This window comes from Leptonotus elevatus, chromosome 14 (assembly GCF_054856555.1).
Source record: "Leptonotus elevatus isolate MCC_2025b chromosome 14, RoL_Lele_1.0, whole genome shotgun sequence".
Classification (NCBI taxonomy): Eukaryota; Metazoa; Chordata; class Actinopteri; order Syngnathiformes; family Syngnathidae; genus Leptonotus; species Leptonotus elevatus.
In genome coordinates, this window is record NC_141252.1 from 4230087 (window position 1) to 4257514 (window position 27428).

At 39.8% G+C, this 27428-nt stretch overlaps 2 protein-coding genes across 2 annotated transcripts in view; one reads left to right on the forward strand and one right to left on the reverse strand.

Moving 5' to 3' along the window:
• The window catches only part of gfra4a (GDNF family receptor alpha 4a), a 69633-nt gene extending 60296 nt beyond the window's left edge, over positions 1-9337 (forward strand). Inside the window, exons 4-8 of the mRNA XM_086095247.1 lie at positions 576-915; positions 2037-2146; positions 3788-3922; positions 5512-5669; positions 7844-9337. Of these exons, the coding sequence (XP_085951373.1) occupies positions 576-915; positions 2037-2146; positions 3788-3922; positions 5512-5669; positions 7844-8014 (914 nt within the window). The 3' untranslated portion in view covers positions 8015-9337. The remainder of the gene's footprint in view (positions 1-575; positions 916-2036; positions 2147-3787; positions 3923-5511; positions 5670-7843) is intronic.
• A 579-nt stretch (positions 9338-9916) lies between these two features.
• atrn (attractin) overlaps positions 9917-27428 on the reverse strand; it is a 43625-nt gene continuing 26113 nt past the window's right edge. The window contains exons 26-29 of the mRNA XM_086094414.1: positions 23332-23410; positions 20819-20926; positions 14181-14295; positions 9917-14110 (exon numbers count right to left, since the gene is read on the reverse strand). Of these exons, the coding sequence (XP_085950540.1) occupies positions 13986-14110; positions 14181-14295; positions 20819-20926; positions 23332-23410 (427 nt within the window). The 3' untranslated portion in view covers positions 9917-13985. The remainder of the gene's footprint in view (positions 14111-14180; positions 14296-20818; positions 20927-23331; positions 23411-27428) is intronic.

Here is a 27428-nt window from a genome sequence, read left to right on the forward strand (position 1 = left end):
AAAGCTAAATTCACTTGAAATTTGGTAGGTATGTTTATCTTGAATAGACCCACAAAAAATTCTCAAGAAGCTACGCCTCAAAAGACACAGGAAGTTGGCCATTTTGGTTTGAAGCACCAATTTTGGGTTTGTACAGCCCTCTAGAATTTTATAAAACAATCCAGACACCAAAACCAGATTCCTCTAAGAACATGAAATTTGGTAGACCCACAAAAAATGTCTAAGAAGCCAAGCCTCAAAAGACACAGGAAGTCGGCCATTTTGGTTTGAAGCACCAATTTTGGGTTTGTACAGCCCTCTTGAATTTTATAAAACAATCCAGACACTAAAACCAGATTCCTCTAAGAACATGAAATTTGGTAGACCCACAAAAAAATGTCTAAGAAGCCAAGCCTCAAAAGACACATGAAGTCGGCCATTTTGGTTTAACTTGGCCCACCAAAAACAACTGACTCCCATCCTGAAGCTATTCAAGGATGCCACCTACTGTCTGAAATGTACATCCTCATCCATCCCTTCATCCGTCCATCCATGATCTGAACCGCTTCTTCTCATGCAACAATTCTCCCTTCCAGAGTCCGAAGTGACGACAGTCAACCGCTGCCTGGACGCCGCCAAGGCCTGCAACATCGACGAGACGTGCCAAAAGCTGCGCACCGAGTACGTGTCGTCCTGCATCCAACCGTCGGCCCGCTCGGGCCCGTGCAACCGGCCCAAGTGCAACAAGGCGCTGCGCAAGTTCTTCGACCGCGTGCCGCCCGACTACACGCACGAGCTCCTCTTCTGCCCGTGCACCGACACGGCGTGCGCCGAGCGCCGCCGGCAGACCGTGGTGCCGGCGTGCTCTTACGAGGACAAGGACAAGCCCGGCTGCCCGGCTCAGCTCAGGGTCTGCAAAGCCGACTACGTCTGCAGGTAGACGTGCATCATGAGTCGACCCAAAAAAAGTCTCAAAGAGCCAAGCCTGGAAAGTCTCAGGAAGTCGGCCATTTTAGTTTCAAGCTATATTTTCCCACATTATTAACCTGAATAACTGAAAAAGAAAAAAACAAAACCTGTTGCTTCGCTGTTGCAATTATAAACGTCCAGAATACAAATGAGCTTGACGATAGCAGGAATAAAAGCTTGGGTTGACCTATTAAGGCCTGAAATATGGATGGAAAGAAATCTAATAAATCTTTTAGGCTCGGATCAAAACCTTCCCCCCAGACGGTCGCAAACTCACAGTGGAAGAAAAGGTCTGCTTGGATTGAATTAATCAGCCGTGTTGATCCATTCAAATTTAGCTTTCATTAACACGACTTAATTAGCCGCACGTTGTCGTCGCTGTGGCGGTCGTCATCGCTGGGGATTGCGACTCCAGAGCGCCCGGCCAGACGTCGCCAGTAAAGTTAAATCCCAATTACAAAGGTTATGCTAACTCTGTCTCATTTTCATCGGTAAATCACGCTACAGAAAAACGACAAAGAAAAAAAAAAGGTAATCACGCTACATGCTAATATTACAAATACAAATTCATCACGTTGTCGCTCACAACCCTGAAGCCAATTTGGATCCGTTACGTGAAATTGAACTACATTTACTATGGAGGACCAAAACTGCCAACATTTAAAATAAATAACTAAATTAATTAATAAATGACTAAAAGTGAAAACAAAAACAGATCTAAAAAATACATAATTAAAAAATTCAATACAAATGTATTTATTTATGTATAAAATATAGATTTTTTTTTTACCATTTATATATATATATATATATATATATATATATATATATATATATATATATATTATTTTATTTTTTTTTCAAATTATGTATTTTTTTATATCCGTTTTGATTTCCACGTTTAGTCATTTATTTTAAATTTGGGCAGTTTTGGTCCTCCATAGTAAATGACCAACGACCATGAACGATGATGAAGATCCATGTCGACTTCCAGTGAAACGCTTTAGGAGAGATGATGATGATGATGATGATGATGATGATGATGATGATGACGAAGAAGTGATTTGTCGGTGCCGTCCTTGTCTCAGGTCCCGCTGGGCTCAGTTCCAGTACGACTGCCAGCCCTGGCATCAGAGCTCCAGCGGCTGCAAGCAGGAGAATTACGCGGCGTGTCTGCTGGCATACACCGGCCTCATCGGTAAGACAGACGGACGAATGCAAAGTGTTTGGGCAGACGGACGGACGGACGGACGGGCGGACGGGCGGAGTGCCGATTAACCGGCCAGGGTTGCCGCTCATTACAGCATATTGACTGACAATTGAAAGCACGCTGACACACTCGGCGCCGCAGTAAGTCATGCAAATTCTGCAACGCAGGCTTGTCAATCCAATTTGAACCGCTGACCCCGACTTGAACGCCGAACCCTTGTCGGAAGCCTCAACCCTGACTTCCAAAAAGAAGTCATTTCGAAGCGTAGGCGCATGTTTACAAGCATGCCACGAGGAGCCGTCTTCAAACGTTTGGAGGCAACTTCGACTTTATTGGCGCTTCCGACCGACGCCAATTCGTTCCTTTAGAGAGCCACTCTCGATATACGCGTATTTATATACCAGGGCTACCCAAATACAAATCTTAAAAGGCCACAAAGATTTCCTTTGCAGAGTTAGAGGCCTGTTTATTGAGGTTGGCGAGGCCACAAGTCAAAAGAAAAGGATCCTTTCCTCTCAAAACAACAAGACAAAAGAGAAATAGTATTCGACGGAACATGACCCAAAGCAAATATATCAGGAGGAACAATTAGCTGCAAATGTTTGCCAATCAGAACTCATTTTCTTTTGAAAAACGGCCAATTTGAAAAGACGTTTGAAGTCTCGGCATCCTGAAATTCTCACGCAGTTAAATCACGAGCGATTATTTAGCGTACATCAATTTGCTAGCGCGGTGGCTTTCCCGCTGTTTTTCGTTTTGTTTTTTTTCTTTTCTTTTCCTCTTTTTTTTTCAAAAAGCGCTCAGTATTGTTCATTCGGTAATGTCATCATCATTGCTCTTTTTTTTTTCTTTTTTTCCCCCCGCTGTTTTGCTAACAGTCCTCGCTGTTTGCGCTTTGGAATTCAGCGATCGTTTCGTGTACCACTAGAGGGAGCCACACTTTGACAACGGATCGAAGTGAACGTTAACGACTTTCAGAAAGTGATGGCAACATTTACACATGACAGAGATTTCGTCAACGATAACGTTTCTGTATTTCATCAGCGACAACTTAACGAAAACCAAAACAATTTAAATAACATCACTATGACTAAAAGTAAAAATCCAAATGTTCTATTCAAAGTAACACTGCTTATAGTGTACGTTGTGACAACACTTTTTATTTTTTTTGCCAAACGAAAGTTATTTCACGATACAAATCAACACAAAAAGTTGAAAGCACCTCAATGCAAACAATATCACAAAATGCTTGGATAGAAACGTGCACAAATTCCAACTTGACTTTTCAATCACTTTGTGCTCAAAGCGCCGCGTGGGAAAATAAAAGCGAGACGCGGTCGTCTTGACTTGTCGAAGCTTCATCATCCCAACTGGAGCGAGCAGAAGCTTTCCATGCACGTTAAGAAAGAGAGAAGTGCGTTCGCATCGATTCGCTAACGCCGGCAAATAAAAGACAGACGCGGATCAAAGAACGCCGAGTCAGTAAAACACACGCAGGCGGGAGATCATGTCGGTAATAATGAGCCGTCGCCGAGGATCACCGGCTTGTTATGTTTTCATCATAGTCCACTTCATCCTTTCATATTTCAAACGCGTGTGATGTTGCCCCCCCCCCCCCCCTCCCGCCAGGCAGCACAATTACCCCCAACTACCTTGACAACGCCACCTCCAACGTGGGACCTTGGTGCTCCTGCACTACCGCCGGCCACCAGCGGGAGCAGTGTGCCAGCTTCCTGGCCTTCTTCCACGACAACATCTGCCTCAGTGAGTCGAAACCGAACCCGACTCCAACCCTACCCCTCACCCAGCCCTCATACACCAAACAACCAAAATGTACCCATAAGTTCAAAACTCAACATTCAAGTCTGGAGAATTTTTTGTGCGTGTTTGTCAGCAAACTTTGACATCAACTCACCTGGACGCCTGCGTAAACGACGGAGATTTTCAATGGAACCCTCTGCTGGCGGTTTGGCTCATTAGCACTCGGCAAAGTGCTTAAAATTTGAACGACTGGCGTATCAGACCGTATGCGGGAAGAAAAAAAACGACATAACTCGATCTTGGCACTGAATGTTTTGCTTCTAATGGATGACTGAGGTCGTTCTTGGCAATTAATGAGTTAGCAAAACAATTATGCCCCGCAAGCCAGTTTCCCTTTGCAACATAAAATCTTATACGCGTGCCTATCATGAACAAACCCACCAAAAAAAGTTGCACGTCTCAAAAATGACAGGACGTCTGCTGTTTTGGTTTCAAGTGGCCATTTTGACTTAGTAAAAACATCAAGAATTTTTTTTTTTATTAAGGCTCCTATTTTTTACTTTATTTATATTTTAGCACTGTTCGATATAATTTTTTTCCCAGACCAGTGCCAGTACAAGTACTCAACTCTTGAGTATTAATTGATACCAGGACCACTAGTACTTTTGATACAAAACATTTCCCATAAAAAACAATGATTTTAACTTTTTTTTTTTTTTTTAAGTATTCAGTAGCTCCTAACAGCAGAAGATTTAGAGCCGGACACACGATAAATTGACTTGCAAAATAAATATTCATCCCACTCATTTTCACTATGAGCTGAAGTTTAACAGCAATGAAAAATAAAAATAAAAAAATATATATATATGTATTATAAAAAAAAAATAATGGGTAAATGTACTGGTTGCACTGGTGCGAGTGGATGAAGAAATTTGAAAATTTTAGGGGCCATCTGGAGCCTTGATTGGAAAAATAAATAAATAAATAAAAAGACCTACGGTACAAATCCCAATCCAGCATTTTTCTTTACAATTGCATGACGTTAATTCAAATCTAATTTCTTGTTTCTGATTGTAAATACTGGTATCGGCCCCTGTCGCAAGTACCAATACCTCAAAATAAGGCCCGGTATCGGGACTCGCCCATCCCTGAAGTCGTTGTTGGTATTTAATGAATTTAATGACAGATGGAAATCGCACACATTTCTACTTGTAATGACATTTTTCATCTGTGAAGTTACTCATTAAATTTGACCCCAAGTACCCTTTTTTTTTTTTTTATCACCATTATGATGATGATGATGATGATGATGATGATGCTGTAAGTGGTGAGCAGCAACAAGGCACTCGAACATCACGTGGACTTTTGCAGCCATTGTTCATCTTTTGCCTCAGTCGACTTAATGAGCATTTAATGGCTTTTTTCAGCGAATCCCTCACAAAATTCCTCATTCATTGACATGCAAAGTGATGGTCATGCTTGGAAATGGCATTTTCAAAACAGGCCACGTGAAAAGAGCACTTACTGCTAATTGACTCCAGGTCAATTAGGCGGTCGGGTTCCGCTCGCCAAAATGCGCCTTGTGCTTTCAGAGAAGGCCATTGTGGCTTTCGGCAACAGCTCCGACGTGAAAACGGGCGCCGCCGCCCCGAGCCCGGACGGCGACGGCACCGACGCTCCCCGGGCCACCGTTCCGGACGTCTCCGTGGAAACGGCCCAGAACATCCTGAGAGCTCAGATTCCCACTCAGGTTGGTGAAAGCGTCAACGGCGTGCTAAAAAAAAAAAAAAAAAAAGAATCAACACGTTAGTTACACTTGCACCATCCGCACCAGAAATAATTATTACCTGTTAAAAAGGCTTGCAAATACACAAATACAGTAGATGAAAAATATGCTATTATTAGTTTTAAAAAAAATATGACGCCAAAAATACCAAATATTAGACCAAAAAAAGAGTTTAGAAGAAAAAGTACGACAACCAATAAAATACTTGAAAGTAATACAAAATATTTAACCAGATTACAAACAATTAAAAAATGGAAAAAGTATTCACAAAAATTTGAGAAAAAGTCAAAACATATTCTACAAGAAAAGAATACACTACAAAATATCACACACAAAAGTACTATAAAGTAAGAATGCAGAACTAAAATATTAAATGAAAAATACACAAATATTGAAAAAATACAAAATATTACACTGACGATACAATTTTTTTTTTTAATTTAATGCAAATGATTCAATGTGAATAACACAAATGCAGAATTATAAGGACATTGTATAAAATATACCAAAAGCAAAAAATGAAATAGTACAACGAATTAAAAATATTGTATAAAAAATATTATTTAAATATTATTCATATTAGTATTATTAAAATAGTGAAAAAAAATTTAAAATCGTATTCAAAAGTACAATATGTTGGACAAAACACACAACAATATCAAAAATATTGCAAAAATCATTGGATAAAACGACAAAAATATTGAGAAAACAAAAATATTAAGAATAAAAAAATATTTAGAAAATGATGAAAAGCATATTAGAACCAAATAGAAAAATATTGTAATAAAAAGCAACGTTAGTCCAAAAATAGATTAGCAAAATAAGTTTAAAAAAACAAACAAACAAATTGACTAAAATACAAAAAATATGAAAAAAAGCATACAAAATATATCAGCAAGGCGTTGGAAAATGACTCGTAAATGAAATTAAAAAAATAGACAAAAATACATTTGATAAATATAAAAAAATGAAAGAAAACTACAATGAAAACCAAAGATCTGATTTTGATGTTGATTTTGAACTTTCTTAACGAGCTGACGCTTTTTTTGTTTTTGTTTTGTTCTCGTCCCGAACGACAAGTTGTTGGATGTCAAGCAGGCTCCGCTGGAGCTAAAAATAAACAAGCCTTGCACAAGTGGGCCACTGGCTTGCTTCCACACCAAAACAAATCTCCCAATTTGCATGTTTGCGCCTCGAGTCCCCGCGAACGCCTCGTTGTCCTCCCTTCTCCTCACAATTTGTCTTTTTTTTGGGGGGGGGGGGGGGGGTAGGCTACATTTGCGTCACAACAAACACACAAAAAAGACGAGTCCTTTCGTCATCAACCATGTCTGAAAACAGAAAACGAGCAAATTGGTGCTTTTGTACTGGCAGTACTTGCCAGCGGGCATGCACACAAAATAACGCCTCCATCTGAAAATAATAATAATAATGATAATTGGTAAAAATATTCTTGAGTCAAAACCATAATATTGGATGCAAATATGAATTTAAAAAATTAATGAAATGCACAAATATTTGACATAAATCTAATAATAGTTAAAATTTAAAAATGTTGACAAATGTAAAACATTTTAAAAACACATTATGTAAACACAAACAATAAATAAAAATACAGTTTTTACAAAAAAATATTAAATATTCACACACAAATATTAAATGCAAATACAAATAAAATGACAAATTTAATTAATTTTTTTTTTAATAGAACATGAAATGCACAAACATTTGACACAAATTGTAAAACTGGGAAAAATTGTCAAAAAAATTTTGAACCACAAAAAAATAATAAATTAAATTTAAAAAAACAACAACTCACCAAGACATATATTTGGCGTTGGGCCAAAACCTCATATGCCACAATCACACACACATTTTTTGTCACTCTCAAGTAAATTATCAAGTTAATCTTAACATGGCATTTTTGCTTTGAGAGGTACGAGGATTCTACTTGAGTAAATACTTGTAAATACAAAAATACATAAATAAAACCACTAACGTATGTAAATGCTAAAGAATAGATTAAAAAACACAAACATGGCAAACATTTGATGAGAAATGCAAAAATGTCACATTTCAAGACAAAAATGTTGCATTTTCTGTGAGCTGACACGCGACCTTGCGTCTGTCCCCCGAAGGTCAACGGCAACGAGCGTCTTTGGGGCGGCGACTCGGGCGACTCGACGCTGGCGTCGCCCGACCTGTCGGAGCGCAACGTTGGCGCGCCGCCCACCCGCCCTTTCCTGCCTGCGCTGCCGCTCGCCCTCTACTGGCTGCTGATGACGCCGCTTCTCCTCCGTCACCATTAGGGGGCGACGCCAGCCAGCCAATGGGCACTTTTTACGCAACCAGGAAGTGCGCCGCAACATTTCCCGCTTTACCATGTGACACGTGGAGGACGGTTAACAAAAGAAACTCTTACTGGAAACAAATTCAAATTATTTTTGTTGTCGTCGTGGAAAGATGATTGACGCCAGTTAGCGCCCGTCGCTAACGGTTAGCTCCCGTGGCTAACAGCTCACATTGTGTCGTTGTTATTGTCGCGTTGCAGCAAGACATTTTGCGCAACCTTTTGTGGACACTTTTTAATGGACAAAAAAAAGCCAAGAGTTTGTGTTTGTGGTTTTTTTTGGTGTTCTTGCCGTGCTCAGCCGTCCTTCCTTCTTCCTCACGTGTAAAGAAAAAAGAAGAAATATAAAAAGACGAAAACTACTTTTCTAAGGACGTCTTCGTCCAAACAGCACAAAACAGCGCTTCGGGAATGCGAAATTACGGGAGTTTTGCAAAGATGGATACTTTCCATGGGAATTTACCAACTGACAACATTGAAGGTTAATTTAATAATAAATACAGTCCAGCATAATCCCGACCAACATAACACAATTTTGCGCAAATATAGCTTACGTTAAGTAACAAAAAACCTGAAACTAAACTGTAAAAAAAAAAAAAATCTTGCCAAGATGATTTTTTTTTTTTTAATCCATTTATAAAACTGGTATAATAACTTAAAGTACTGTGATGCCCTTGCATGTGGGCAAGGAGAGCAATCATTTTGCATGGAAAACTTAAATGTTTCTATTTATTGTGTGCCTGAATATGAAATATTTCAATGAAATTGCTCAATTCCAACTGAATTCCTATTGAAAATGTCCTATTTGGAATATTAAAAAAATTCCCATGGAAATTTATTGAAAACTTTTTGGACTTTTACTAGAAAAATTATCCACCCCTTTGCAACCCGCAACAGCGCTGCTTTCCTGGAGCACACACACACGCACACACACACACAAACACACACAAAAAGCCACTTGAGCCATTTTGGACGCGTTTAGGTCTTGAAGAAGAGAACGAGCTTGTTAGCTCGTTAGCATCACAAAATGGCCGCGCCAAAGCGAGAACTGAAGACTTTTTATGTTTTGGAGTGTCCCAACACTTTTGTCACCTGATTGTGTTTTGCTTTTGGAAACATCAAACTTTGCTGCTGGTTTGAAAGAGGAGAGGAGCTTTGGGTTGCCGTGACAACCAACCAGGGAATGATTGACAGCCAAAAGAAAAAAAAAATCAAGACTCTTTCTTGCTCTTCTTGTGTTGTTCAACACTTTCACTCAATAAAAGTCAAATGTCTAATTACAGACTGGCCTCTTGTTGGCAACATTTCAACAGTTTAATGTTTTTCACATTTATTATTTTTTATTTCAGAATTTATTTGCTAAAGGCTAAGAACAATTAAAAATCATTCTTTATTCATTTCAGTATTTTTAATAAATATTGTTTATTTTTTGTTTATTTTATTATCTTAATTTATTACATTGCTTTGTTTACATTATTTTAAGAATTTTATTTTTCTAATTGAAGTCAAAATTTATATTTAGAAATAAATATTTGTAAACAATCAGAATTTTTCCAACATTTGGTAATTACCTTCCTCAGAATGTATTCATATTTACATGATAAAGTCTACATGTAAATATATTTGTCAGTTTTTTTAATATATTAAATTTATATTCATTTTTCAACTTATTCATTTTCAAAGTTCCTATACTTTGTCCTTCCATCTTTGTCTTTATCTTGTAGTTCTTTTACTTTTATAAATTGTATTTCATTCATAATTGATAGATTTGTCATCATTCACTACAAATGTTCAATGCTTTACACAAACAGCTAATTAAGCGTTGACGTGTGTTTCATTAAAAAGAAAGAAAAAGACAATGCATATTTTTCCTTTTTATTTTCACATGTAATCAGTCCAAAACATGTTGTCATTATCATCATCATCCTTATGTACAATCAGTAAATTACAAGATCTCTAGTTGACTTTTAACAACGTTAGCATAGCAGCGTAGCTTAGCTCAGCTCGCTTGCCGTCTATTTACAAATGATGCCAATTAATAAACGCTAGTCGTGACATTGCTTTTATTTTAAAGGCGCATAAATTATTCGGGTGTTTCAAAGCATTCAACAAAAATGTCATTCACAAAACTTTCCCATTATGTACAAAAGACTTAATAATAATTATACATATGAACAAATGAGTACGTTTGAATGCCGCTAGATGATGACCAACCAACAGGGGGCGACGTTGTTCGGCTGCTTTAACCAGTGTGTTACCATTTAAATACTACATGTTTAGATTTGATAATATAGAGAGCTTAGAACGCAGCCAGTGTTTTTCATGAAGAAAATGTCAAGATGGTCACAAGTATTTGCTGTACAAGAACACCCCACCCAAAAAAAAAAATCACATTTTTCGCTCTTCTTTGGAAGCATCTTGACATTGTGCTCCTCCTACGTTGCCGTTTGTTGACATCGTACGTGACGCTTTACCACCCCCTCCCAAAAAAATAAGTTTTGCTCACGCAGGAGCTGACGTTAGCATTTTAGTACACATCCAGTTGCTAACTTACACGTACGCATTTCCTTGCATGACGTCGAGTTTTGAAAATTGAACCACTGCATTATTATATGAAAAGTACGCGTTTAAAAACAAATGTAAACAAAGTAAAAAAAAAGAAAAAAAGGAAGAAAATAAATGGCTTTTGATGTAAACAACATAAAACCATTTTATCGGGAAAAGGTGACACTACGCTAACTTCTTAAAACAATTCAGTCAAGAGCAGACATTTTTCCTTTTGCACATAAAATGAGACGTAATGGCGGAAAGCAAACAAGTCAAATTTCAGAAGTCAAACAAAAACATTACAGAAACAACCGTTCACTTTTGTCGTCATTTTTATGTAGTTGTTATCTTAGCATTATGACCATACAGTATTTTTTTCTTCCCAATCGCCTTTGAAATTGTAACACTTGAAACATCGGAAAACGCGAAATGATTCCGTCGAGAGAGGACAAAATTGTCTGCAAACTTTCAGCAAGCGTTTCCATTCTACGCTTCCCGTCGCACACAAAACCGTCATCGTCGTTCTCATAACGGGATCTTCGACGCTCATGGCGGAAATTTTACGCAAAACTTTTGAAAGCAAGTGTGACGTGCAGTAGTAAAAAAAAGAGAAACAATTTCATTTTGTAAAGACATTTTCGTGCAGCTGTTCCAAATACGCGCACACTTTTCGAGATTCCGATAACTTGTCGAAAGAAAAAAAAAACATCGAACTCCGCAAAGCAGCTTCGACTCTACATGAGATTTGATCGGAAAACGTTTTAAAAAGATTCAGTGGAGAATGGACAAACTCGAAAATTGGTCGCAAACTTTCAGCTCGCATAATTGTTTCCCACGACATTCTTCTTGCGTTAAAAAGTACCAATAAAAGATGAAGAAAAAAAAATGTGCTCTAGTAGTTTTGTGGCATTTTAGCACAATGATTAAATTTGTCAACTTTTCATGTTGCACAAAACTTTCGGGTGCACACCCCAAATGTCAAAAAAAAACAAAAACGTTTAGCGCGTTCACGTTAAAAAAATGAAGAAAAGCTTTGTCAGGTCTTAAAACGTCCTCAGTAAAGTATTTTATATTTAATAACTTTTATTATTAAAGTACAACTTGTTAAAAAAACAACAGAACATTTTTTTTTTTAAATTGATTGCTTTTTTATGTTTGGATGTCAGAATTTACGAGACCAAAAAAAAAAAAATCTTAAAAGATTTTGCCTACTTGATCATTGATGTTGAAGGTTTAATTTGGCATTAAACCTTCAACATCAATGATCAAGTAGGCCATTTTTTTTTGTTGGGGTCCATTTTGCAAGAAAATCTCCGCAGGGAAGCTACCAAGCATTTAGTTTCTTTGTATGTTTTTTTTTTTTAAATCAATGTTTGGATTTCTGCTGTACAACCCAAAAGACATTAAATGTTCAATGTCAATTACAAAAAAGTTAGGATTAAATATGTTGTTTCAAACTTCCAAGCATTCCCAATGGTTTAAAATAATAAAAAAATAATAATCCAGATGGGGAAACCAGCAAAAACAAGACAAATAATCAAACTGCTTATGTTGCGCATAATTTCAAACTTTTGCTTGACCCGAAACTTGCAATCCAACCTTTAGCTCAATGAGGCCTCGAGGGCAAACTTCGTTATTTTGTATTATTACAACGGTAAGATTTTCTTATTTACAGTTCTTTTCCGAGGGTGAAAAGTTAATAGCGTTTGTTTGTTTTTGTTTGCCACCTGCAGCTGATGACGACGATAACAATGTTGGCGGATAAAGAAGAAGAAAATAAAGGATGTTGGAAAGCATCACGCCGGGAAATAAACATGCTTTCTGAAGCCGCAACTTTTTCTTCCTAAAAATGGACGCTCATGAACCAGCAAAAAAAAAAAAAAAAGAGAGAGAGAGAGAAGTGTACTTACAAACCAGACTGCCACTGAACATGCAAATTATATATTTAAAAAAAGCTAATATTTTGGTATGTGAAAATCCAACAAAATGTGCTGTTTTTGTGTAAAATGCGCTCAGATTTGAATTTTTTTCTCTCGATTAAAACCAATAGCTGTGGCGTAAAAATGTCCCAAACGAAACCCTTTCAGCATCCGCCATTTTAACAACACATTTCTGCTTACCAATTTTTCGTGTAAAGTTCACATTTTTTGGGCAAGCAACTTTCAAACGCTAACTTGGTGTGCAGTCGGAAAATAAATGACGTAACAAGCGAGTCATGTTTCAGCAACGTGTCATTCTGAATACAGCACTTTGCATGTCAATCCAAAAAAAAAAAAAACTTTTTTTTTTTAACAAGACTCTCAAGATATTAATGTTAGCAGCCCCCAAAAAATTAAGGATTTTTCTGCAAGGTGCAAATAAAAGCAATCTCAGCATCCCAACAGTGTTTTGCACGTTAATTCAAGTAAAAGCAATAAAAACTGGTCACATTTGTCGTGTTTTTTTTCCTTCGACAACGTTCAAGAGGCGGAATCGGGATTTGTGGGAAAATCAAGTCGCCAAGAAGCCATTTTGGCATCCAGACAGCGTTATGCAGCGCAATATTGCCCAAATCAACAAAAATTGGAATTTTTATCTTTGACAAAACATTTAAGTGTCGGAATTTGTTGTTTTTTTTTGTTTGTTTTTTTTACAAAAAACATTCAAAAACGAATTTAGCTGGTGAGCGAAGCAGGAAGTTGAGTCGCTAATGTGCGAATTCAGCATCACGATATATTCCCAAAATGCAAGAAAACTGCTTCAAACGTTTTTCTTTGACGACAAATGTTGATCAGACGAGCGATGCTGCAAGTCGAGTCGAGTCGCAAACGAGGAAATTCAGCGTCTGAGAGTATTTTCACGCACACGCGCGATATTCCCTCATTTAAGAAAGCTGTGTAAAATGAATGTGGAAGAAAAAGCAGAACGAATCACATTAGATGCTGGACTGAGTTTTTTTTTTTTTTTTTAAGCTAACCGTTAGCTTATATGACCACATTCCCCAAAAGGAACGCGTGAATGGCCACGATTACCACTGGAGGCGGAATTTGCCGCAATCCCGGGCGTCCGTCCGTCCGGAATCTGTGAAGCCGTCAAATCGGTGAGATGGCAAAGCGTCCATTCGAAATGCCAGCTTTCTTGAGGAAGCTTGTATAAGGAGGTCCCGGGATTCCTCAGGGATGCGACTCGGGGCTCCTTCATGTGTGTTTTTTGGGGGGCTCAAAAATTCCTGCCAACTAAGCTCAAAGTGACAAAACAAAGAAGTCTTGGATGGGATGAGATGAAAATCTCTTCTAGCAGCATGAAAGTGGGGGTCAAATGTTTGTAATCCCAGCATGCACCTCTTCCGGGTGAGAAGTCTGTGGGGAAGGAAGGGCGGGAGAGAGGAGGCGGCGGGTCAGAGGTCAGATGCAGGTGGAAGGCTGAGCGCTGGGCTGCTGCTTGCGGCTCCTCAGGCCTCCCGACTTCTCCTTGAAGCCTAAACACATCTGCTGGGAAACGTCCACCAGCGCGCTCGCCACCGCCAGGCCTACAAAATATTGCAACAGAATGAGAAGCGGCCGCTTGAGTGACTTTTGGAGCCGGCGCGGTGACGTTACCCGACTGTCCCGGCGGCGGAATTCCTCCGTTGCCTCGTGGCAGACGAACAAAGATGGAGAGAACGGCCGCCTTGTTTCCGAGACACGGCTCCAACGCGATCGGCTTCGGGACGCACTGGAGACAAACACCGCAGTGGGGACATCAGTCAAGCGCGGCCACAGTTTGACACTCGTGCGCTCACCTCGTCAGATTGGGGTTTTAAATCAATAAATAAAAAATATTGATTTCTAGCACTTTCTAGAGGTTTTTCAAAAACCCAATTTTCTATTTTAGTCAACAGCAGAGGGCGGTTCAGGACAAAATGGCCGCCCCCTAAAATGATGTCATTAATCTGCTTCATTCTTATTCCACAAATGCAATATATTCATCACCATGCCGGAATTAGACTCCGATTGTACGTGTTTATTTCCTACAGGATTCATTATTTGCCGTTTCTGTGCGGAGCCGAAAAACTTTTCAAGTAAGAACGCGCACGTGCGCGCGCACACACAAAGTAGCAGGCAGGTACTTGAATGTTATTCGGAGTTTGTCCCATTTCACACGTTCACATATTCAATCTGTGCGGATGTTTACTTTTAGCAGCAAGCTGTAGCGAGTGTGTGTGTGCGTGCGCGTGCAAGTGTTGTAAATGTTTTCGGTGGAGTGCGTTTGTTTTATTATTGTTGCCTGAAGGCAGCAATAAAGGAAAGCATCAACTTGTTGAGTGTGAATTATTCAACAACTTCCATTCGTATATGATATATGTTTTAATTGATTATTTTTATTTTACCACTGGGAATTCTTCCCTTTTATTAGTTGATCCTTTTTTTTGGGTCTTCTATTGTCCGTTTGTTTAATTTTGTTCCTTTCGTCCACATCCAACTCATATGCAGTCGATGTGCGTGTGCGTGTGCGTGTTGTTCCGCAGTGACCCGAGCACACCAACATGATTTATTGTTCAAATGGAACATTGTCAGCATGGACTGTGTGTGTGTGTGTGTGTGTGTGTGCGCGCGTGTGCGTGTTTGCAGCCAACGAGCGAGCGTTTGCGGCCATAATCTCATTTGTCTGCATTTGAACTCGTTTAGCCTCTGTCAGCTATCAGACACACGCACACACACGCACGCGCACGCGCACCCTCATTCACACTCACGTTCTTATTCCTTCTTTTTCACACACTCGTTCCGTCTCACTCACGCGCATCAACTTGCTCACTCTGAACTAGCCACTTGTCTGAGTCCATCACTCACTCACTTTCTTGCAGGAGTTACCGGCTCACTCCTTTTCACTTTCTCTCACTCATATCGCTCACCCTCCTGTTTTACCTTTCACCTTTTCACTTGCTCCACGTCACTGCCCCCCCCCCATTCATTCACTTTATTTATTCTTTCACTCAACTTATCAACTTGATCACTCACAAATTCACTTTTTCATTCCCCCCCCCCGTTTGTCGCTTACTCGCTCACTTTTGATCACTCTCTGTCACACTCATTCACTCACATCAACTTGTTCACTGTCACTTGCTTCCTGTCTGTCACTCACTCATTCATTCACATTCACCCACTCCTTATTTAATGTCGCCACTTATGATCTTGCTCACGTCTCACACATTCACTTTTTCACCTGTTCACTTGCTCCGTCTTCCCATTTTCATTTCCACTGAGTGCATCAACGACACCATTTCACTCTCACCCGTTCATTCTCCCTTCATCACTGTATCATTCCTTCACTGCCTCCATCAATTGCTCTAATTTCCACTCACTCATTCACTTCCACCCTCATTCCGTCTGACTCTGCTTTCTCAATCGCTCGTTTTTTCACACGCATGCAGTCGGTTGTCGTTTCTTCTAAATCGCTTGCACGAATGTCGTTTCTCTCAACAAATTCGCCGTCTTCTCTTTTATAGCACACGCGTCCGTCCTTCGCCTTCACCGCCACAACAACACACACAACGAGCAGACTTATTATCTATCCAGCGCAGGCAGAGCGGCTCGTCCTGCTTCAATTAAGCTCCAGTTGTTATACCCCCGCCCCCCCGCCACCCGCACGCCGCCGCGGCTCTTTCATCGCTAGCCGCTCAAAAACGAGCATCGGGAATGGCGACGAGGCCCCTTGTTGCGATGATGACTTCCAGTTGCTTCTGTTTGTCAACACGCACAAATGAGCATTGAAAAAAAAAAAAAACGGTTAGCTTGTTTAGCCAGAAGCAATTACAATCTGTAATTGGAATCTGTTAGCAGCGTTGGCTAACCAAAACAAGAGATCAAAGATAAAGCCGTGAGGACGTGGTCATTCATCAATTATTCATTTATTGTTAAATGAGTTAGTTAAGTGGAATTTAATTGAGTTAACGTTGATATAACGAGCTCAATTAAATCTAATTTTGTGTTGCTTTGAAGCCTAAACAGGTTGGCAAAGAGATTCAAATGTTTCCCAATTTCTCGCCTGGCGTAAAATAAAATTCACACTTGGCATTATTTAAGGCACGAGCCATTGCTAAAAATCATAAAGAGCAACATCCCCACAAATCAACTAAAATGCTGTCGAGGAGCACAAAGTTGAGCGACAAAAAAATAAAAGCTAATTGCTAACGCTAATTTATCTCCAGACAGACTGTTAAATTGGACTCGCTGGCAGGTTTGCCACAGGAGAAGTGCAAATAGTGCTGTGGAAAATGTTCATTTAAAGCTCATTTTTTCATTTATAACCTGAACTTTTTGTCAAAATATATATATATATTTTTTTCTTTTAATCGTTAAACCAACACCGTGAGGACATTAGTCATTCCTAAAAACACTCTTAAAAGGCACTAATACACCCACGCAAACGAGAAAGGTGTTGTTGACCCCCAAAAGTGTGATGGCTTGACACCAAAACGGGTTGCCAACGAGTTTGGAAATAAACAATATGCTAATGTTCATTTCAAGCTCGTTTTTTTTTTAAATTTATAACTAATTTTTTGTCACAATGTACAAAAATATAGAAAAGTAAGCCTACACAGCCAGAGATATGCTAATCGCTAATGCTAATTTAGCAAAGGACACAGAAGTTAATATTATGCAGGTAAACTGGACACAAAAGCAGCTTTGTCAAAGTAGAAGAGCAAATGAAATAACGCTGTGAAAAATGTTCATTCAAAGCTCTTTTTTTTTTTTTTTAGTTCATGCTAAGAACAGGCATGTGATTTGACCAAAGTGAAATTATCTGAAAATTTAGCCGGGGGTCTGGGGGCCGCGGGCACTCAGCTAGGTCCAGAGCTCATGGGTTTTCCGTGTTTTTGAGTACTTTCAATGCACTCAGATGACAAAGAAATAGACAAAACAACAGCATAAATTTTCAATGTATATTGAACTATCCCATATAAAATTGCAGTTTTAGTCAACTCAAAATCAGTCACATTCAAAAACATTGGACTGCCTTTGCTTTTAAAAACTATCACTGAGAATATCATCATATATATTTACCATGCAATAAATCATTTAATCAATCATTCTTAATTTAATACATAATGCATAACAAAAACATAAAATACCTCATGCAGCAAGCTCTGGTAAAAACACAATCATGCATTCGGATTGACTAAGATCATCTCTGTAACTGCATACATCAAGATAGTCAGCATATTGAAACCTGAAAAGTGCAAACATGCAGCATTCATTTGAGTTTGTGTCAATGATTAACCATGTTAAATATTTATGACCATTTTTATTACGTTATAATATTTTCGAAAATTTGATTTCGATTAATTTGAAACGTTTACCACCGACCTCAAAATTCACGACTCTGTCAGCAACTGCTACAGGTTCACGTCTCTCTATTACCGCTTCCGATTGTGATGTCAATAAGGTCTGGAGGCCGTAAAGTTTTGGAGTTTTCGTTCGGGCACCGAAACTTCCAGCGATGGAATAATTTGTTGTTCTTGACTGGAGTTCTTTCACGTGTTTTTTGCTCTTTGCGTGACTTTCAAGAGCTTTGAAACCTCTCGCACCATCGTCAACGGTATCATGGCACCAAATGCAAAGCGCTTTCCCGGCACGATCGATCTTCCGAATAAAGTCACTGAACAAATTCGTCACAATCTTCTTTCCAACATTTGTAGATATATCCTTCTCTAACCAGTCCCATCGAAACTTGTTTTTTACGATCTTGTCAATTTCCTTAACTCGCGGAGCATCTTTGCGTTCGATCACGGACATTTCTTTAAACACCCGGCAAAAACGTCTGAGAAATGAACAATGGCATACTCCTGTGCCTTTATAACAAGCGCGTTTATTGGTCAACACGGAGACTTCCGCCAATCGCAAGATCGGTTTCATTTCAGTTGCGGAAACACTAAAACGGAATGCTGTAGAGAGACGAAATCGGATTTTTTTTTTGGGGGGGAGATAAAAAAAGCGGAATTCCGCGAATTAGCGGAAAGATCACATGCCTGTAAGAAAGATTGTTAAAGGCAAACATGTCCACAAATGCCGTTGATGATAAAGTTTGATGGTTTGAAGTTTAAATGACATTGAAAATGAACAATTGCTAATTTATCTCCAGTAATACATAAAAACATTTGGTAATGACATAATCAAATTGTACTGAACAGTTTTTGCCCCCAACACAAATGTCGTTGTGGCACTGTAACGCTAACAGAAACTTGCAGTTGAATTCAATTCAAAACAGCAATTTGGTCAGTAATCAAACATTCCTTTCAATCACTTGCTGGCTCGTGTCAGCTCTCGAAGCTTCTGCCGCCATTTTGGACAGCCATTTAAGGCCACCAACAACTTTCAATGAATGTGAGCGAGCTTTGCGTGGCGTCGCTTTTCAAACGCCAGCGTGTTGGCGGCGGCCTGATAAACGAGCGGCAAAACAACGCCGGCGAGCCTCCGAAAAGCTCAATCTGAGCCGCCACACAGATAGGACGGATGGACGGGCGCGCGGACGGCGTGCGGCCCGGCGAATGCGCGGGGAAGAAGGGCGGTCGGACGGGAGGATCTAAATTGGATCTCGGCTGGCGGGAGAGCGGGAGAAAGAAAAGGAGAGCGCAGGCGGAGGGAGAAGAAAAGCCAAAGCGCAGATGGAGGAGGCGGAGGAGGAACGGGCTGATAGCGGCAACGAGCTGCTGTTTTGATTTAGGACTTGTTAAACACACACGCGCGCACACAACCATGCAAGAGTGCAGATAAGGCCCACACAGAAGAGCAGACATCACATGATAAGATCAGTAAAGGGTCAGTAAATTAGAGGGAAACACCATGTGAAGTAAACATGTCCGACACCAGCCTCGGCGACAATACAAACAAAACCAAATGATGAAAATGGTTGATCCAAACCAAAATGGCAGGTCTCCTGTGACTTTTCAGGTTTGGCTTTTTCCGACTTTTTGGGGGTATACTCATGATAAACATGCCTAACAAAGTCTGAAGGATTTTTGCTGGTTATTTCTAGGGGGCATAACTGATCTAAAATTCATTCCTGTTTCAAGCTAAAATGGCAGATTCCATGTTGCTTTCCAGGCATGGCCTCTTGACATTTTTTGTGGTTCTGCTCATGATAGGAATTTCATGTTGTCAAGTCAAAATAGCTTTGCGGAATTATTATTTTTTGTTTACTTCTATGCAACAGCAGTAAAATAGGCTCAAATTTAGCAACTCTCCGTGTTTTTTTAGTCACAGTTTATTTTCTAGAGACTTTTTTTGTGGGTCTTCCCATGCCTACCAAAAACAAACAAAAAACAAGTGCTTTGTACCAAGACAAAATGGCCGCTTCAAACCGACATGGCCGGCCTCGGGTCTTTTCAAGCATGTTTTTTTTTTTGAGTGGGTCAACTCATGATAAACATGCCTACCAAATTTCATGTCGTTAATTCAAACCAACTTGGGAGGCTTAATTAAAATTGAGCCAAAATGGCTGCCGCACACTAAAACTGCAGACTTCCTATGTCTTTTGAGGTATGGCTTCTGAAGACTTTTTTTGTGGGTCTATAGATGTCTACTAAATTTCACCTTGCTAAAATCTTTGAGGGCATTTTTTTCCCTCCTGTGAAATCCTAGAGGGTGTTCCAGAACCAAAACAGCAGACTTCTGATTTTTAACAGATTTGTGTTCTTGAGACTTTTTTTTTTTGTGGGTCTACTGATGATTGATGTCTCTACCAAATGTCATGTTGCTGTCAAAATGTTTTTAGTGGCAGACTTCCGGTGTCCTTTCAGTCATTTCTTCCTGATACTTTTTCGTGGCTCTGCACCAGTTAACTTAAACTCGTCCAGTGGCCGTCCTAAATCGACTCAATCGTTTCCTCACCCGATCTGCTCCACATCGACAGTCGTGCTTCGGCAAACTGGCAAAATTCCCTGGACGATCAGACTTTCTCCAGTTCTTCAACAAACAACATCTGCTCCGGAGCTTTTTTTTTTGCTTTGTAGTGCAAAAGGGAAGCCGCACGCGCGCAAACAAACAGCAACAGCATTGCTTTTTCTTGACTTGTTTGTTTTGACGCCAACGCCTCATTTGGATGAACTTGCATTGACATCTCATTACACAAGTCGTCTGCAAACAAACGTTTACACTTCTTCGCCTTCAGGCTCATAAATAGCATGAAATAAACGGCGCAATACAAATGAACACTTGGTCCTGCGCGCATGGTTACAATCTAATTGTCAAGAGCTCACCTTGACGTTTCCTCCAATCAGATCCGGCGGCTCCTCGTCCATCTCCAAGGCGACGTTGATGGTGGCGAAAGGTCGGCTGGCCATCTGCTGCATCTCCCGCAGCAGTTGCTATGGCGACAGGAGTTGTCCGGTTAGCCGCTAATGTAAACAATTAACGTAGGTGATGCTATGAGCCGCGCAACATTAAACAAAAACAGGAAATAAAAGTCAAATATTGTATTCAATATTTAAACAAAAGTTCCCGAGGCGGACACACGATGGTCCTGAAAAGTTTCCTATTCTGTGGTAAGGCTGCCACAGTTGAAATAATCCAGAAAGCATTTGCACGTAGAGTTCTTGCTAAAGTTTGAGGAGATGTGATTTTTTCGTGCTGCTCTACTAATTCCTGGAATTACAACATCATGGTGAGTGCAATCAAAAAAATTCTGCACCTCTCAAAATGTACCAAGCCCCTCACAGCAGAGTCTTCTTTTGGCCCCAATAACTAAACTAGCCAACAGGATTTGTACCCGAGTTCGCCTGGTCCAGCTCCCATTGGTCATCCAAAAGTTCCTACTTATTTGCCTGCAATCGAAATGAGCAAAAACTGCATTTCCGGTTCAGAGTAAGAGCTTGTCTTTTGGCTCTGGACCTGAATTCAGACAACAGTGCCTGTGCTCAGAGGTAAAGCCAATAAAAATATTTATCGAGTGCTGGATGAGCGCACATTTATCCAGATCTGCACTGAAATATACTTCCTCTTTCCTTAAGTGTTTTTTTGTGTGGTCTTTAATTGAATCTCAGCTGCCTGCCAGTCAAAAACTGATAAGACTTTCCCGCATGTCGACGCTAGCCGTTAGCTTATCTGCTAGTGTCGTGGAGGTTGGAAGCGTCATCCCGCCTGGAGGACCAGGGGGCTTTGGGGAGAGCTTCCATGCGAGTGAATGATGGCTGCCGATAAGTTTAATGAAGCAGCAGGCCAGCGAGCGGTTATCGGCAAAACTTGTTCACGTGTCATGTTCATGCTGACACACGTTTTATGAAACCTCACACATGAAAACACCTGATTGGAAATATTCAGTTCAAAAACTACAGCGATACCTTGACTTTCCAAAAAAATTAAATAAAATTTCATCCAACATGAAAGAGCTAGAAAAATGCCGCTAACTAAAGATGCTAAGCGTAGCAACTCAATGGCCAACAACATACTAACTTTTTCAAGCACAAAAAACTGTCACAAAACTGACTCTGCATGCTAACAGTTCTTTCTCATCTTTAGTGTGAAACTAAAATGGGATAGAATGAGGTCAAAATCCCCTTGCTGTAAGGAACCCGGCCAAGATGATGGATGTTGCGAGGGGTCACCCGGGGGCGACGGAACGGCGGATTACAAGCTGCACGAGCCACTGAAACGTGTCCAAATGCTAATGATATGCTACATAAACTATGGGAGCGAGATTAGCGGGATTAAGATGCATCACGGGAGCCGTGAGAGACAAAAAGACACGCGTTCACACAGGCGTCAAGCTAACATGCGTCATGCTAACAGACACGTCAAAGCCAAAGTGGGAAAGTGGATGAAAATGGACTGAAAATGCTTGTTAAGTAAAATTTAAATTTGTGGAAGAAAAACATATTCAAAATGTTGCCATTAATCCCTTTCCGACCTCCTAAAACAAACAACTATTGATTACTATTCATGCTAATCATTAGCCCTTCAGTGGCGTCTTCCTTTATGTGTTAGCATTAAGCTAGCAGGGGCATTTTAAGGCAAAGTTGTTTGGTTGTTTTACACACACAAAAGTAATCCTTTGTTTTATGTTGAATTTTAGTCTACCCACTTCAAAATGAATCTAGTTGAGATGTTTTCATTATTATTATTATGATGATGAGTGGAGAAAGCTGGGAAACGTTTTCAAAATTTGGTCGACAAAGAGCTGGAATTGATTTTTGTGCAGGTTATGGTGAACGAGGTCTGGATGGGTGAGGGGGCGACGGACGGTACGAGGCGAGGTGCAGAGAGGAAGGTGACCTCTGAGAGGCTCTCCACATCACGCCACGTAGCGCGCAAACAAATCCAGTTCACGACACGCTGTGTGCATCCCCTCGAGAAAATGCAGCACTCAAAAACAAAAATAGCACAAACGTTTGCGCTGAAAATGACAATGTGTGGACAAAAGTATTGGGACACAGCCAAAACACTGTAGGCGGAATAAAAACACAAATCAAAATGGTGCTGGATGCTTACAAATACATCATATAAATTCATTGACAGGTTAAAAGAAAAAGAAAAAAAAGAAATCGTAATGATAAATTTTTGTTTTCTCTTCTTCATTGTTTCGAATAAGGTTGCTGCTGGAGGGAACCAATTTATCCCAGAAGCACCTCAGTAGTCGCAAAAAAATATGACAAACTGTAAAAACGTCAAAGAAAGAAAAAGCTGGCCTTTCAAGTCAGCAGTCGTCCGACTTTCATTTTGCCACGTGACACTTGGACAGTAAAAACGACGGCATCTGCCGTTGTGCGGGACAAACCTCTCGTCTGCGCGACGCCCAGCAGCTCTGCTTGATCTTCCAAACCACGGCGGCCACCAGCAGCAGAGACAGGAAGCAGCTGTGGACACACAGGAAGTCACGTTACAAACTGAGAGCAGACCTGTGCAGACAGACCAGAGCTGCAGGTGGCTCTATAGCAACAAATGAGCCCGTTTCAGCCAAATAGAAGGCAGAAGAAAAGTTAACGGATAACATCAAATAAACTCGAATATATAAATTGCATGGAATATTTATATATTAGTTGCTAATAAAAAATAAAATGATACATTTTTAAAAATCATACCATTGAAATAAATTGATACATTAAATAACTAACAAATATATAAGTCAAATACGTCAAATAACATTTTTAAAGTATATTAAAAAGGAAATACAAAATTAATTAAATGATAGAAAAATAAAGAAATTAATTACTGTTACATGAATTAAATAAAGTTCTGGATGAAATAAATCCATATTAAATAACTGAAAATAATTATAAGGAAATAAACCAACTACTTTAAGTTATAGATAACATACACAGACAATTATATAAATAAATGAAAATTTAACAAAATCTTAAAAAATATAATAAATGAACAAATAAATGGAAATAAAAATCCTGATTACAATGAATAATACAATCCTAAATTATACACATTTAGATTTAATGCTGAAATAAATCAATCCATTATCTGTACTGCTTATCCAGAACCCCCCCCCCCCCACACACACACACACACACACATTCAAATCATATTTGACATGCAAAAACACATTCACACTGATGATGTCACTTGTTGTCGAACAGACAAACGTGTCAAAGATCAGGCACTTAAAGAAATAAAACAACATCATTTTGCACTTTTACACAAAGCCCCCCCCCGAGGAGGTCTAACAGGTGATGACGGCGCATCACGTCACCTTCTGTCTCAACACCACGCCCGCCCGCACGCTCAACGTGTCAAAGGCCACCATGTCCAATACCCAAAAGACCTTGATACATTTCCATTTTGATGATACCACCTTTAAACTTTATTGTACAAATAAATCCACTCTGTTATGACACATCAGCAGTGTGTGTGTGTGTGTGTGTGTGTGCGCATGCGTTCAAACACATCAGAGGCGACGAAATCTCATGGCAATCCAAAAGCTCATTGGGCGAGCGTCACGCCTTTTCGATGATTTCCTGTCACCAGTTTCCCGCCGCGCCGTTCGAGCTCGCACCTTTAACAACTTCATCGAGGGGAGAAAAAAAAAAGACCTTTCCGTCTTTCATTTGGATGCTTTGGCAGGAAGAATTAAAAAACAAAAAAACAAAACAGAGCTTGTTTCCCAGCAGAATGGACGAGGGCCAGAGAGAGAGAGAGAGAGAGAGAGAGAGAGAGAGAGAAGCCTGTCGGGACGAGCTGACAGCAGGAGAACCGCTACGGGGCAAACTGCAACACGATGGCGAGAGCGGAATAGCGAACATCCTGCCCGACTAAGATCAAGTAGTGGGTGGGCGGGGTCAGCACGACCTTTTCTGCCGGTCTACAAAAGAAGCACTAACCTACTTTTATAAGCTAAATCTTAATATTTGTTTCAGAAAGGTTTATCGTTTATTCCCAACAGTCGTTTATCTTGGCTGCACTTTTTTTTGTCCAATCAGATTTCAGCTTCTGTGTTGCCATGTCAATCTAATCTGCCCTTTGCAATAAATAGTACTGTCCTATCTAACTTCAACAGATGAATGTGAAGTTATGTTAAACAAATGCACAAAGTTTTTGAAGAAAAACCAAACGTGATTGACGCACTTTTTATCAATTTGTGATCAGGCTTGGCAAAGATCAGTTGTGCTTCTGCTCACACTGCGCTTAGCTCAGTGAAAGTTCATTACTGTATATTTGCTTTTTGCTCTTAATTAGACCTGAGAAGAACTCGTGAGAAAAAACTGCTAGCCAGAGTGTTAGGAAGGTCTTGGATTTGACAGGCGGAAGAATTAGTTGAGATTCTTGCGCTGTAATCATCATCGGCTCTGTGCGTGACTCATTGCAAGTAAGTTAGAAGATATTTATGGGCTTTGCTCTTAATTAGTTCTCAGAATAACTTCGAAGAAACAGGAAACTGCTAGAGATAATACTGTATTACTAAGCTAACACTGTTACTAGTCGCCTAGCTCATTAACAAGAACATTTATATTCTTAGCTTTCCCACAATGCAATGTGGAATCTACGTTGTATTATTGGATGTGGCGGCTGTTACTCCGCTAGCGGTAGCCATGGAGACCGCTAGCCGAAAGAAAACTTGAACACAGCTCGATATTGCCGGCTAGCTAGCTAGCTAGCTGGCGCTAATACGCGACAAAGTGCTACACAAATTATTCATCTGTACGGCCAAGCTGTAACCATGATGAATGTACAGTAAGCGAAAAGGCTAAGACAGCTGCAAAGTTTTTCATCGAATAACCAACGATAAGTTACTTCAAAAAGGCTGTTAACAGATAAATTTGAACTTATGTGGCGCTTTGCTGTATTTTATTGAAATGTTTTGTGTTTTTATCATGTTATTTCCCACATATGAATTGTGGTGCTATAGCTGTGTTTACTTTTATATGGCGTTTTTGTATACAATGTTTGGTTTCTATAACTGTCAACGTGATGATGGTAGCATTAAGAGGTAGATTAACCCCCCCCCCAACACTTTGAAGGCCCAAGTACCAAAATGAAGCAAATGCCACCTGCCTGCCTGTCGCAAAGTGTTTAAACGGTGCATCTGCAAGCTGCTGTTTACCTTGGACAGCTTCTCCTCTAAGCGCCCTCTCGCGCCGCTAATTAGCCTAGCGCCAGCGTGACACCTGACAGGACGGGAGGGGCTTTGCCGACCCGCCAACTGCCATCTGAGTTTAAAAAAAATAAAAAAATAAATAACTTTTTCTTGAAGAGGAATTACTTTAGAGGGGAAAGAACCTCGGTCAACTAAGAAGATTTTTATTTTTTTTTTTTGAATGAAAGCATTTCTGTTTGTATGCAAACATGAAAACAAATCGTGTTCAAGCTTAAATTATATGCTAGGTTGAAATAGGCTAAATAAAATACTAATATAAAATAAAATATTAAGCTCAGCGTAGACTAAATCATCCTAAAAAAAAATATATCACGAAAATCATGTTTACCTGATTTAATAAAAGCTAAATTGTCAAAGGTTTTTTTTTATATTCATTGCGGCAATATAACACTAAATAATCAATTTCAATGTTTACAAACATAACGTGTGTTAGTTTTGGTGAAGGAGACAAATTATGTTTGATGTTTATGAAAATGTGTACATTCTTTTGAACTTGGTGCAGGTTTCTGACATGCTAGCTTAGCTTTTGTGATATTAAGTAGAAATACATTTAACGCCATCAGAGCTGTTGTTTGAAGTAAATAAAATGTTCATAATTGTGTTTGCGGGACGCAACTCGTTTTCAAACAGATGCTACCCGTATGTGTGTGTAATGTAGTTTAGTGTAGTGGGTTAAAGATGCATGTGTGTGTGTGTGCGTGCACACAAAAAGAGCAGGACTGGGCTTCCCACCGGGACGGCGTCATGCTAAAAATACCCACACTGAGTCTCCCGGAACCAAGCGCACCTTTTTTTCCCTTTTTTTTTTTTTTAATGGCAGCCGCAGTGCGCCACGACAAGTTTCACTCTCAGGGGAAGAAGAAATGTGAATTTTCTGGAACATCAGGTCTCACCGCAGGATAAAGTTTGAAGGAATAAACACAGCAGGAGGAGCAAAGGCAAAAGCTCACACTTCACCTGACTGCTAATTTCGACGCAACAAGCACGGCAGCACCCACGCTGGCTGGAAAACGCACTTTCAAACCCAACTTCCTACCCTAACACAGACTTAAAACCCTGACTCCAAAGCCAATACTGAAACACAAACCCTTTTTTAGAACCTTCATACCCCAACCGTGACACTATTTTGAAACTAACTTAGAACACTAACCTTAATTTGAAACCTAAAATGTGCTTGATGCCTGAATTTGAAATTGAAACCCTAATCTTTGTTTGAAACCCTAATTTAAAACCCTGACATCATCTTGAAACCCTAACCCTGTCTTCAAACA